The sequence below is a fragment of the Choristoneura fumiferana genome, chromosome 7 (genome assembly GCF_025370935.1).
Source record: "Choristoneura fumiferana chromosome 7, NRCan_CFum_1, whole genome shotgun sequence".
NCBI lineage: Eukaryota > Metazoa > Arthropoda > Insecta > Lepidoptera > Tortricidae > Choristoneura > Choristoneura fumiferana.
The window spans coordinates 6,750,315-6,763,765 of record NC_133478.1 but is presented as its reverse complement, the minus strand read 5'-3'; the positions used below and the strand labels follow the sequence as shown (position 1 = coordinate 6,763,765).

At 36.5% G+C, this 13,451-nt stretch overlaps 1 protein-coding gene across 1 annotated transcript in view; it reads left to right on the top strand.

Moving 5' to 3' along the window:
• Positions 1-10,491: 10,491 nt before the first annotated feature.
• The window catches only part of LOC141429578 (transmembrane protein 151B-like), a 59,425-nt gene continuing 56,465 nt past the window's right edge, over positions 10,492-13,451 (top strand). Inside the window, exon 1 of the mRNA XM_074089956.1 lies at positions 10,492-10,832. Coding sequence (XP_073946057.1) covers positions 10,782-10,832 — 51 coding nt within the window. The 5' untranslated portion in view covers positions 10,492-10,781. The remainder of the gene's footprint in view (positions 10,833-13,451) is intronic.

Below are 13,451 nucleotides of genomic sequence, written 5' to 3'. Positions count from 1 at the left end.
GATTTTTCTTGCTCGTTCTAGACTTTTCAGTAGCCGAATGCGAGCATGCCGAAGTTGGAGCGCAGACGAGATTAGTGCAATGCGATATGGCCGCATTGAGCCATTACGTGCGCCCTTATTTGCCATTCATGGCGGAGGATTTTCAGTCCACGTCCGAGCGTGTAGCCTCTGCTTTGAGTTGGCCATTTGTTTCATTTTTATAGGCTTTTATCACAACCTTTTTTTAGGGTTCCGTACCTTAACCTAACATTAACTAACCTAACCAACTTAAAAACTTGAAAAACATTGTCATTTTAAAGTTCAATGTTTCAGAAACGGCTGAATCGATTTTGATGAAACTAAGCCAAGAACCACTGCAAGGCTAGCTTTCAATTAGAAAACTGCATCGAAACCGGTTCATCTATTTGAGAATTGCGATGCCACAGATAGATATTGGTGTCAAACTTTTCACCCCCCCCCCCCCTTCAACGTATTAAAAGTTTACTTTTACAGCAAATTGGCACCAAATTTCCTGACTAGATTAAAATTTGGTACACTTTAATGAAGTAAAAAAACAAGAATATAAATTTCTACAAACAGAACCTACCTACCGTGCGACATGTCAATTGATGTATAGTGGGGAAACTTAAAATAGTTTTTACGTATAGGTACATCAATAGCAGCAAACCCTAAAAAAGGTGTGGTTTAATTATGCAATAATATCATTTAACTATTTTAAATAATTTAATCATTGCTTTCATGGGTAGGTGGTACACATAAGAAAGAATCCATACTAATATCTATTATAAATTCGAAAGTTTGTGTGTTTGTATGTTTGTCCGTCTTTCACGACGAAACGGACGACGGATCGACGTGATTTTTGGCATAGAGATAGCTTATGAGCGAGAGTGACATAAGCTACTTTTATCCCGAAAAATGCGCGGCACAGTTCCCGAGGGAGCAAGGCGCGATTACCGAATTTCACGCGGGCGTAGCCGCGGGAAAAAGCTAGTTACACAACAATATGAGCAATGAGGGCTATCGTTTTTTGTCTCACTGGATGGCGCACTGTTGCGTGAGGTTTTTAAGTATGGCTTTCAAAGTCTGTTTTTACGGGTGTGAAAACAAAGTTTAGATTAAAATCATATTTAATACACCTTAAAACCGTACCATAAAAATATCGAGCATGCCACAGTGTTGCATAGTCCCCGTTTTGTTCGGAAAAAAGGGAGGACAAAGGTTTCCGAAAGACAAAACTGTCTCAAAACACAGACATTCATTGCCCCGGAACGCATATTTGCCATAATTAATTTCAGATATTGCAAAATAAGTATTCACAAAATTATTCTAATTATAAATAAACCCGCGTAGCTCATCCAAAAACTATGAGATTTGACATTTCGGAGACCTCCTGAGGTCTACGCTACACTAGCGCCTCTAGTGGCGAATTCATACGCGATAGCCCTCATTGAGTGACTAAATCTGCACATACCTGTGAAGAACTTTAATTATGTGTATGTATGTGTGAAGTTCCCGATTTGGAATGGGCCTGCGTGAGAACTACGGCCCTTGTGCCTTGCATGATGAGCCAGTGGTGGGCAATGAGGGCTATCGTTTTTTGTCTCACTAGATGGCGCACTGTTGCGTGAGGTTTTTAAGTATGGCTTTCAAAGTCTGTTTTTACGGGTGTGAAAACAAAGTTTAGATTAAAATCATATTTAATACACCTTAAAACCGTACCATAAAAATATCGAGCATGCCACAGTGTTGCATAGTCCCCGTTTTGTTCGGAAAAAAGGGAGGACAAAGGTTTCCGAAAGACAAAACTGTCTCAAAACATTCATTGCCCTGGAACGCATATTTGCCATAATTAATTTCAGATATTGCAAAATATTCACAAAATTATTCTAATTATAAATAAACCCGCGAGATTTGACATTTCGGAGACCTCACGCTACACTAGCGCCTCTAGTGGCGAATTCATACGCGATAGCCCTCATTCACTGTGTGATAATTAACTGAGCTTTCCCAGCTAGTTTTAATATCACATATTATTTAAATTGTTGTAAAGATAGGTTAATCAAACAGTGTTTGGGCTCTAGGACGCCAAACATCTGTTATCGAGCGCCGTTAATTACAACCATCCAGCCACGAATCAACTTCTAGGAATACTGAGGTAAAAAGACTATGAAATGTATCTGATACAATTTAGATAGATAGCAATTTTATTTTAATTTTGTTCAAATTAAAGGATAAAATTTTTATGAAAAACTTTGAATAAAAACTAAAAAGGAAAAAAATGGTCTAGTTAACTAGGAAACTTATACTTCAAAATTCGGGACCATTTCAAAATCGTTACCAGATCAAAATTTTCCAGTAAGTACCTATTAAAATGAGTCCCGACTGTTATTGTTTAAGTTATTCAACAGAGTTCTAGACTATTAGACTTATTTTTTTTCATATTTTTTATAGGTAGGTATTCAACTAGGAAACGCTGCCAGCCGTTTGAGCACATAAAACGCCACATGTGCCATTTCTAAATTTAATTTAGTTTTAAGGAAATACATAGTTTTTATTTTAGTTTTAACTTTTTTTAATTTATTTTTTGTTTTTTGGTGTAATATTTTGTGTAAGTACCTAACTTCTTCTTCTTTGCTTGATCACTTCAGGAATGCAAAATATTAATATTAAAGAACCATAATATTATAAAACATTAGAATAAGGTAATTTTAAATTTCGTAATGATTGGGAATCGTAAAGACACTACAGACAATCATTTCTGACAGTTGCATGCTGTCAATTCTTTCTATTTACTTTTATGACCAATCCCATACACCGTTATAACATTTCGATAGCGAAAATAACAACATGTCGACGTCGGTTTCTATCGCCCGATATTGGAAACAGACTCAATCTCGAATCTATCGAACGAGGGAACTGGGAAAAGCCTGTTCAATCGCATCTAAGATAAAAAACGGTGATGTGACACTGCCGCTGTGGACCAAACTGATAACATCGGGAAAGGCAATCGTTTTTCTTTTCTTTTTAACATTTATACGTGTTATTCATTTTCGCTAACTGTAAGGGAAGTTAATTTCTTAAAGAAACTAAGTGGCCTGACTTCTACTTCTTCCTAAACTTGGCAGCGTACTTATCTAATAAGATACATAATTTTAGATCATCTTTTTGTATTTTTTTTTAAAGTTATTTTTGTTAGTTCTACAAGAATCCAACAAGGCTTGAATTGAGTACATTTGTCTCAACTTGCCAAGTTTAGGGTTAAAAGATAAGTAAGAATTAAAAGGGAAACTCCAACAGGTCAAATGAAACTAATTTCATCAAGAAAGTAGTGGTCTAACTCTTACTGTTAAAAAGAGATTTTGAAAAAAATGACTTTCTGCCAAGAGTCTTGCGGCGCATTCATCTTGGCAATGATGGTCTTTCCGAAAGCGCTGCTAGTTTAAAAACCGGCCAAGAGCGTGTCGGACACGCCCGAAATAGGGTTCTGTAGCTATTAAGAAGAAATTAAGTAATATTTTTCGAAGGATTTCGTATTTTATACGGAATATTTCAAGTTTAGGTATATTTTATACCTTAGGCTCCTATTTACTCTTAAACTACTAATAATTCTCAAGAAAACTTAACCGTTATAGTTTTCCTTGTTAGTTTGATATACTTACTACCGTCCTGTTTCCACCCATTGGTTTAGATTTTAGAGGGGGGGGGGGACGCTCGATTTTAATGAAAATTTGCATTTTAAAGTTGAATATTTTGCAAACAGATCACTAAATCGAAAAATCGTTTTAGCAACCCCCTAAAGGTTTTATAAGACCTATCCAACGATACCCCACACTACAAGATTGGATGAGAAAAAAAGAGGTACTCTAAAAAAAATTTTATTTTTATTTTTTATTATACCATTTTGTCGGCATAGTTTACATATATATATTCGTGCAAAATTACACCTTACTAGCATTGATAGTCCCTGAGCAAAGCCACGGACGGACAGACAGACAGACAGACATGGCGAAACTATAAATGACGTGTAAAAGTGCCCTTGCGGCCTATTTACTAAATAAATGATTTGAAAATTTGAAATTTGATACTTAATCAAGGATCTAAATGCTTATTATGCAAGGAAAAACAGTGTAAAAGTGTCTTAATTTGTTTATGCAAGCGCAATCAGCAAAAAAAACCTATCTGTGACATCGTAGATCTTAAACGGATAGAGCAATTTCGATGCGATTTTTTAAAGTGAAAGCGTGTTTCTTTGCGGTTTTCTAGCTTAGTGTCATTAAAATTGGTTCAGATATTTTTGAGATATTGAAGTTTGAAATGACTGGAGGCCGGGGGTTTCAACTTTTCCAAGTTGGATAGGTTATTTCCTGTTACCTACTAATTCCATATAGGTATTTTAATGGCTTTTACAACTTTTTAATTAAAACTTACCTGTTTTAAGACATCTTTACATATACATAAATATTGTACTCGTCATCATCTCAGCCGTAGGACGTCCACTGTTGGACAAAGGCCTCCCCCATAGACCTCCAGTTGTGTCGGTTGGCAGCGGCTTGCAACCACCGTAAACCCGAGGCTTTAACCAGGTCATCCATCCATCTCGTTGGTGGACGTCCTTTGCTGTGCTTGCCGATCCGCGGTCTCCACTCGAGAACTTTTCGGCCCCAACGGCTATCTGTTCTCCGTGTGATATGTTCTGCCCATTGCCACTTCAACGAGCTAATCCGCTTGGCTATTTCGGTGACCCTTGTTCTTCTTCTATTGTACTCGTAGGTTTAAGGTATTAGGTATTTCTCTTTTTAGGGGTAGTTGAGTGGTTTAGTAAAAGCACCTTTGTCGGGAAACTTGAACTCGTTTACTGATCTCTCGAACTACCACTGAATAGAAATCACTACATTACGTACATTATGCTAGCTTATAATACTAGAATATCTCTAAGGTACTGAGATGGCGGCGTGGCTTATCTGGATCGATTGCGCGTGAGATAGATATCACTGTATTCCAAATCAATCGACACGATCCAGATAAGTCATGTGCCAGCCATGGCACATATCTTCCCCCTTTAGGGAAAAACAAAAAAAAAGCAACAAGCTATAAAGCAGTAATATTACCTCAAAGTATAATTATAACTCCATGTTAACGGAGGGATTCGTAGCTCGATACGCCACCGGCCGGTGATTAGGCCTGTGCCATGATCGCTCTCGGCTTGATAACGCTCTTAAGTGGCTCCTTCGACACCTCTATAGCGCAGCTCAGTTGAGTTAAGCCGTGGAAAGACAGACAGGGAAACAACAGCCTTTACACATAGTGTTTTTTGACCGCGCGCCGTCGACGCCTGTTTTACGCCTCGGTGGACGGCGTGTAGTGTAAGCCAAGCCAAGCACTGTAATCATACGCTTGAAAATGAACTCATGAACGCTGGCCTTGGCATTTGGCGGTTCCAGCATCCGCGGTTGCCGTTGCGGTTGCGATTGTGTACTTAAAATAACAAAAATTAAACCCTTAGAGCTTTGGCTTATCGTGTTTTTTATACACGCCAGACAGATTTAAATAATTATTTTATACCAGTAAATATACTACTCGAAATTTAATACAAGTGGAGAAGCAAAAAGTTACACCTCACCTAATAATAAATAATAAATAAATATCAATAAATATCATTGGACAATTCACACCAATTGACCTAGTTCCAAAGTAAGCTTAGCAAAACTTGTGTTATGGGTACTAAGCAACGGATAAATATAATTATATAGATATATACTTAAATACATATTAACACCCAAGACCCGAGAACAAACATTCGTATTTTTCATTTGTATGACACGGGAATCGAACCCGGGACCTCAAGCTTCGTAGTCAGGTTCTCTAACCAATAGGTCATCTTGTCATCAAAATAATAGGGTAGATTCCTAAAAATAGGTACTTAGGTATACAGGGTAGCTCATTTAGATTGGTCAGTATGGGCACAGGTATGGGAAAGTCTGAAACTATAAGACATACGAAAATCTGTTCTTAGGAACCATGTCACGATTTTAATAACAAAAAAACTGTATTCATACTTTAAAAATAAAACTTGTAATCAACTCGGGAATCGAACCCAGACGTTTTGAAAAATAAAACTTACAGGACAAGTTTTTTTTAATGTTTGATGCAATTTTTCTTGTTTACTAAAATCGATGACATGGTTCCTAAGGACAGATCTTCGTAATTTTATGTTTTAGACTTTCTTTCCCATACTGACCGATCTAAATGAGCCAACCTGTATTTAATCCCTCAGTTAGATTTAAAAAAAATATCGGACGCATATTTTATTTCTTTGGATAGTTAAATAGAAATTTATGGACATATAACCGGTTAAAGTTCCGCGTGATGTCACACTTATGTATACTTTTTACTATGGAGTTCCGTCACGGGCCCCCACTCCCAGACTTTGATACGCTTCATCTTTGTAATTTTTTGTTAACTGACAAAAGAAAAAATACGTTTCCAACAATTTTCTAATAATCCAATGACGGACTTAATATAAGTTATACAGACTTTATTATTTTCAAGTGATGTAATTTTAAAATCTGTCTAGCTTCCGCTCCGGTAATATCACAAGGGCGTACTGGCTTGACAGTTCTTCGTAAAATCTTAAAGAGGCAGTGTTGTGTGTTTGGTTTTGTGTATGTGTGGTATATATGTATATATTATGTATTTTACATGTAGTTTATTTGTCTTGATATTATGCATTAGTGTGTACCTATATATGCATGTATGTGTATTTATAATGAATTGTTTGAGTTAATTTGAATGTTCGTTTCTTTTATCTTTTCATTGTACTCGTAGTGTCTACTCTTGTGTCTGATATCCTGTCAATCTAGGTACTATAATTCGGTAACGATAATTCGGTTACATATGTGGGTAAGCGCACCGTGTTGGGTCTACGAAACCAATCGTTCAAAGGTTGACTGGAAGAGATCCCTTTAAGGGATAAGTTCGCCTTTGTACATCTTATTATCCTGTGTTCTGTTATTTTCATGTGTTTTTATGTACAATAAAGCGCTTGAGACCCAAATTGACCACTTGTAACAGCTGAGATTATTGGTGAACGCTTGCCAATCCCTCATATGAGTGTCAAAGCACTTGTATAATTTTTTTATACCAACGAAGTTTGTTGAGGTCATACCCTTAACTTTAAGTTTGAATGAAGACAACACCGTGTTCAGAAATTTTGTAGATAATAATGAATAATTAAGAAAAGCAAACAAAGCTTAATTAATAAAAGCGGAGTAATTAACAGTCTATGTAAGCTTTTAAATATTATTATTGTTTAAAGATTTGGATAAACTGAGGGAGAGAACGTTTTATATAAATACTAGCTTTAACCCGCGGCTTCGCATGTGTATAAGTGTATAACATTAGGTCGGTTAGTACATTAAATTCGCATAGTACCTAATTCCCATCATCATCTTTTTTAATTTCGTATAGTTAACGCATTCATTGCCGCCGACGCATATATGCGTTTTCAGAAGTTCTCGCATGTGCGTCGGTGGCACCTGTGGAAGTCGGGTGGTAGTGAATGCGTTCAAGAACACTCTAAGCTGCGATTGAGACCTCAGAACTTTATCCCGGTTCTGTGGAAATAATAAGAGAAGAGGGTTAAGTATCGGGAGGGCTACTACGAAATTCGAAAATCGAAGGTAGTATCGTACTGTCCCCCTCACTCTCGTATTAAATAATAGGTACAAACGTAAGCGGGACGGCAAAATACGAAGTTCGAATTTTGCACTTCGTAGTATTAGGGCCTGGTATCTGCGTACAAATGTAATCCAAATCCGTCCATCAACACACAAACACACACAGTAGCACTCAGAACTTTCACAATTATATTTTAGCAGGATAGGAAAACGAAAAGAAGTTATATTAAGAGCCTCTTCTGTTGGAAACGAAAATGGACGTTATTTTCATTACGTCGCACTTTCCGTATTTCTAAAGGTTTTTGGAAACGAGTGCTACGTTCTGATGATTGGGCCCAGTGTTCAATGCTCACAGGGTTCGTGAATGGGTTTTGATCTTTATGAACACTTTATTATTATGACCCGCGTTTTTTTGCTTTTTAATTAGGCTCTTTCATCATCTGAGACCATTATGAGGGTTTCCGTGACAGGTTGTTAACGCTACTTATTATGATGTCCGTTTGACAACTTCGAGCGGCACGTTTGTGATTGTTCAAATAGGATTTGATTTGTAGCATTCGAACGTGGCGGATGTAGACAATGTCTAATTTTGCTATTTCTGTTTCTTTGGCTAGTTGAAGTATATTTTTGATAGTGTTTTATGCGGCGATTTACCTTAACAGTGAACAGTGATCACAAAATTCTCAATACTCAATATTTTATTGCTTTTCCACAATGTATGGTTATATACAGATGTTACAAAGAGATTTTGTGATCATCATGGACCCTGTTGGGCACAGCAATATTTATACAAGAGGGCAGCTTTTATATAATAAATAAATTTTATCTTATAGCTAAATATCACAATCACATTAAACTGACTTACTTTAATGCAATTCTTAATCAATTAATATTACATCATGTCCCTTTTATCTATTAGGATTATTTATTAACATTATGTTAAATTTATCATCTATCATCTAGGTATTCATTTATTGAGTAGTAGCATTTTTCTATCATGAATTCTTTAAGTTTATTTATAATTTTTTTTTTCGTTTTTTATGGTGTTTGGCAGTTTATTATATATTTTTACAGACATACTATGTGTACTATTGGAATGGATTTTTAAATTTGATGGGGGTAAAATTAGTCTGTTTTTGTGCCTTAAATAATGTGTTACAGGTAAGTCCTGCCGTTTCTTGAACAAGTTTGGATATTTACGGACGAATTTACATATTTCAATTAAATATATACATGGCAAAGGAAGTATTTTATTGTGCTTAAAATGAGGTTTACAGCTGTCTATGTTTTGTATATTAGCTAGGATACGAAGTAGCTTTTTTTGAAGAGTAAAAAGGGTTTGCGCGTCTGTACTATTTCCCCACAGAATGACTCCGTAGCTAAGCCAGGCGTGTGCGTACGCATAATAGGCACCGATTCTATTGTCTAGTTGTCTCCACGTGGTTTCTGGAATTTTACTATCAAGTTGAAAAAACTACAATCACCGTACAACGTCCTTCTCAAAGAGAATTTACTTTGACACTGGCGAAATCTGCCATATTTTAAAAGAGAAGAAGAAGATTGTTTAAATGAATAAAATGAGCCAATACTAGAGCGATTCCCAAAAAAATCAAAAAATTATTAGATTATTTTTGTGGGTAGTTTAACAAATTTTATGTTTGTGATGTCTTATTTTAGGTTCATCCGATTACCTCCATGTTAGAAAATTGCCATTCTCTACGCGGTGAGTTACTTACAACTTGTTATTATGCTATAGATACAGGCTGCGGCACGTAAGTATAGAGTTGAACGTTAATTATTCTGCGCATGTGGCAGTCAGTGCTTACACGCCAGCCCCGCCCGCTCCGCGCATCGCTCAGTCCCCCACAATACCTTATTTTGTTCTTCTGTGCATCGACGGTCACCGCTATACTTACATACGCAAGAGCGGCAAAAAATCTGGCCCTCAAATGTATGCAGAATCGGTAATTTTGTATGAAGGGTGGGCCAAATTTTGTGCCGCTCAGTATATTTCTGGGCTATACTAAGTCCTTGGCTGTCTGATCTTGTCTTGGCTTGAAGAGTCTTAGAGTTACGCAACGAGGCTTACCTTAGAGAGAGCTATTCTCGGAGTTTCTGAGTAATAGAATGATAACTACATTCAATAAATAATAATATAAAACACCTACAAATTACGTCATAATGTTTTACGAGATTTTTAATCTTTATTGTTATGACAAATTAAAACATTTTATTAATATTTTAAGCCATTCATCTATTCGAAGAACAAACAAAATATAAAATTTAAATTAGAATGAAAAAACTCGAGTTTTCATGAAATTTATACAAGACGTTGACAAGTACATAAAATTGGAAAAGTAATTCAATACATAGAATTTCAATATACATACGGATGGGGTAGTAGGCATTTTAACCTTTTTCCAGGCCCCGCTAATTTAGGTAAGCTACTACAAAATGAATCAAAGTTATATGTTGTTTTACCTATGAGGGATTCATATAAAAACAATTATAATTTTAAATGACTTCAATTGACTTTCTACCATATTGTATATGTAGCAAGCTCGAATATTTCTGTACATTTATGTGGTCACTACTATGCACTATGCCTGGAAAAGGGTAAAATGACAAAAATAGAATGAGTATTTTGCATATTGAAAACTTTTAAAATCCAAAAAACAGCAAAATTCTATTTAATACAATACAATACATGCATCGGTAGTCGCACCGTAGAAACGGTTGAAAGCTTCGTGTTGCCATGGTTACCAGACGCTGCAGAGCCTTCGCTGCCCGCCCTCCGTCGCAGTGTGCGCCTGTGTCCCGACCGCGCAGCACGGACCCTTTCAAATTCGACTTCGGTTCTCGCGTTCCATTTTCGAAACTATTTCATATGTTTAAATTTTGATTACAAGTTGCTAGTTCGAAACATTTTTTGTAGTTTTTTATACGTAGAAATACTGGCCAGAATTGAGTAAATATGGAGAATGAGCAAAGTGCAACTTTGGACCGAGTTTGGATGCAGTTGGAGTGGTTTAAGTGATAGAGCTTTGTGTATTGTGTGTGAGCCATGAGAAAATGTTATTTTGGTACACGGATCAACTTTGAGACATGACGGCGCAAGACCGAGCTAACATTTTTACCGACGACGACGAGGACTTGGTACGTATTTGATTAAAAAATACTTAAATGACAAATAGAGAGTGCCACTTTTATACGCCCCAGTGATGTGCGGTGTACAGTTTATCTCAGGAATTTGATATAATAAGAAGTGTTATTGCTAAAAATTAATTCTTTCATATAGTAGATAGGTTGACAGTAAATTAATTTAAACGTAAATTTTAAACTAGTACAAATGACTATAAAAATCTTGTTTGTTTTATGTGCCTACCTCCAACTCAAATTGCTTTAGATCGCAAATTAAAAAAAACTCATTGATTATCAGCTAAACGAACGTCATCTATTGTATATAGGTATGAAGTAACAAAACACTAAACATATCCATTTTTCACGAAACGCTTTTGTAACAGCACTTGAAACTTTGTTATACGCAGCGCATGTTTCGTAGTTTGTTTAAGTGGAGTGACGGAAAAGGGGTGATCGATGGGTTTGTGCTGCTAGAAAAAGTTCGGGAACTCAATTGTTATGTACACCTTTATTGTATATACGATTTGTAACGTATACGAATATGTATTATGTCAATGTGAGGCTTGTCAATTTACACGTCCAGATATCTAAATACCAAATTTTATCCAAATGCGTCAAGCCTTTTTAGCGTGAAGCAGTAACAAATACACACACACACACACACACACACACACAGTCACAAACTTACGTTTTTATAATATTAGTAAAATAACTCATGTCAAATGTCCATGTGGTGCCTACCCCTGTTTTGGTTAAGAATTCGGTTCTTGAAGTTGTTGACGCGTATGTATACCTAGGACAAACCGTCCAACTTCGAGAAGGAGGTCAATCGTCGATTCCAACTCGGATGGGCAGCGTTTGGGAAACTCCGCAATGTCTTTTCGTCCAAAATTCCTCAGTGCCTTAAGACGAAAGTCTTTAACCAATGTGTGTTGCCAGTGATGACATAGGGATCCGAGACGTGGTGCTTTACTTAAGGCCTTATAAATAGGCTCAGAGTTGCTCAGCGAGCTATGGAAAGAGCTATGCTTGGGGTTTCTCTACGGGACCGAATCAGAAATGAGGAGATACGTAGAAGAACAAGGGTCACCGACATAGCCAAGCGAATCAGCTCTCCATTTCTTCCGTGGATGTCGTAAGAGGCGACTGAGGATATAGGTTAAGGTATACCGTAGGCGACAGGCTAGCAACCTGTCACTATTGTACCGTTTTTGTCAAACTTAAAACCTAATATTGCTAAAAGTGGCTCCGAAGCGGTAACGTTTCGTGTGCTCTGCCTATTTACCCCATTATTTGGGAATACAGGCGTGATGTTTGTATATAAAAGTGTGTGTAAAAGTGAATGTGTAGTAAAATAACATAGCACTTAATGGTTTTCTATTTGATGAGGACAAGATTGACAAGTAACAGTTGACATCTCGTTGCTACCGCCGCAAATATCATCTCGATCACAAAAAAAAACAGTAAATGACAAGGAATAAAAGATATAAAGCTGCAGTTCATCGCTTTTTAAGACAAGGTCCTTTTTAATAGCCTATACAGTGTCCCTCAGCTGGGCAAAGGCCTCCTCTTTCTCCTTCGACTCGTCTCTGGCTTCGGCAAAATGTTGCCAGTCCCGCTGGAAGCGCTCCAAATCGTCCCGCCACCTTTTTTTAGGCCTCCCTCTGCTCCAGTGCCCGTGGCGTGGAACCCAATCAGTGGTGATTTTGGCCCAGCGATCCGGATAGATTAGGTCTATCGAAAAAAAAATAACTTGAAATATTCATATTGCATGCAACCCTTCTGGAAATTTTTACTTGTCAATATTAAGGAGTATTAGAGAGATAAAATAATGGGGTGAGATATATTTGGCATATTTTTAATGTCCGAAACTTATTACGCATAACAGGTTTCGCATAATTTATTTACGCCGAATCTTAAGTTTGCGGAAATTTAATTTGGCATAATTATTTGTAAGCCGAATGATTGTTTACCCGAATATTATATTAGCATCATATTAACATGGCCAAATTTTTATTATGTATAATATTGTTTCACATATATGTAATTTGGCCGAATTTTGATAGCCCGAAGTCCTGTTCAAATCTATGTCCGAAAATAAATTAAGTACTATTTCTTGATTAGTGTAGGTAAGTAATGGTAAATATTAAAACGGGAAATGATAAATCAAGCGGGGCTTCGTCGACCTTGTCACAGTCATATCCCCGCATTATAAAATACTATCACCCACTTGCTAGTTACTAATTTCCAGAGGAGTAGATTGTATTAGGTGAGTAAGCTTATGTAATAAAAAACAGAGCAACGTTGAGGAAAACCATCGTTTCTGTTGTAATATTAAAGGGTATAAAGCATATTATATCTAGGCAAAATTACATTATGCGAAAGTAACTTTCTGGGTAACTAATTTATGCTTAAGTCATTTTCTGCCTAAACAATATTCGGAATTCGCAAATTATGCGTTAAGCCCATTCGTCTTACATTGATTTTGCGTAAAAGAATTCTGAGCAATATAAATACGAGTACTATTATGCGTAAACAGATTATGCAAAATAGAATTATGACATAAAAAAATATTCGTAAACAAGGGGAACCAAAATAATGCTTCGGATTTTGAATGCTCTTTCTTTCGCAGCA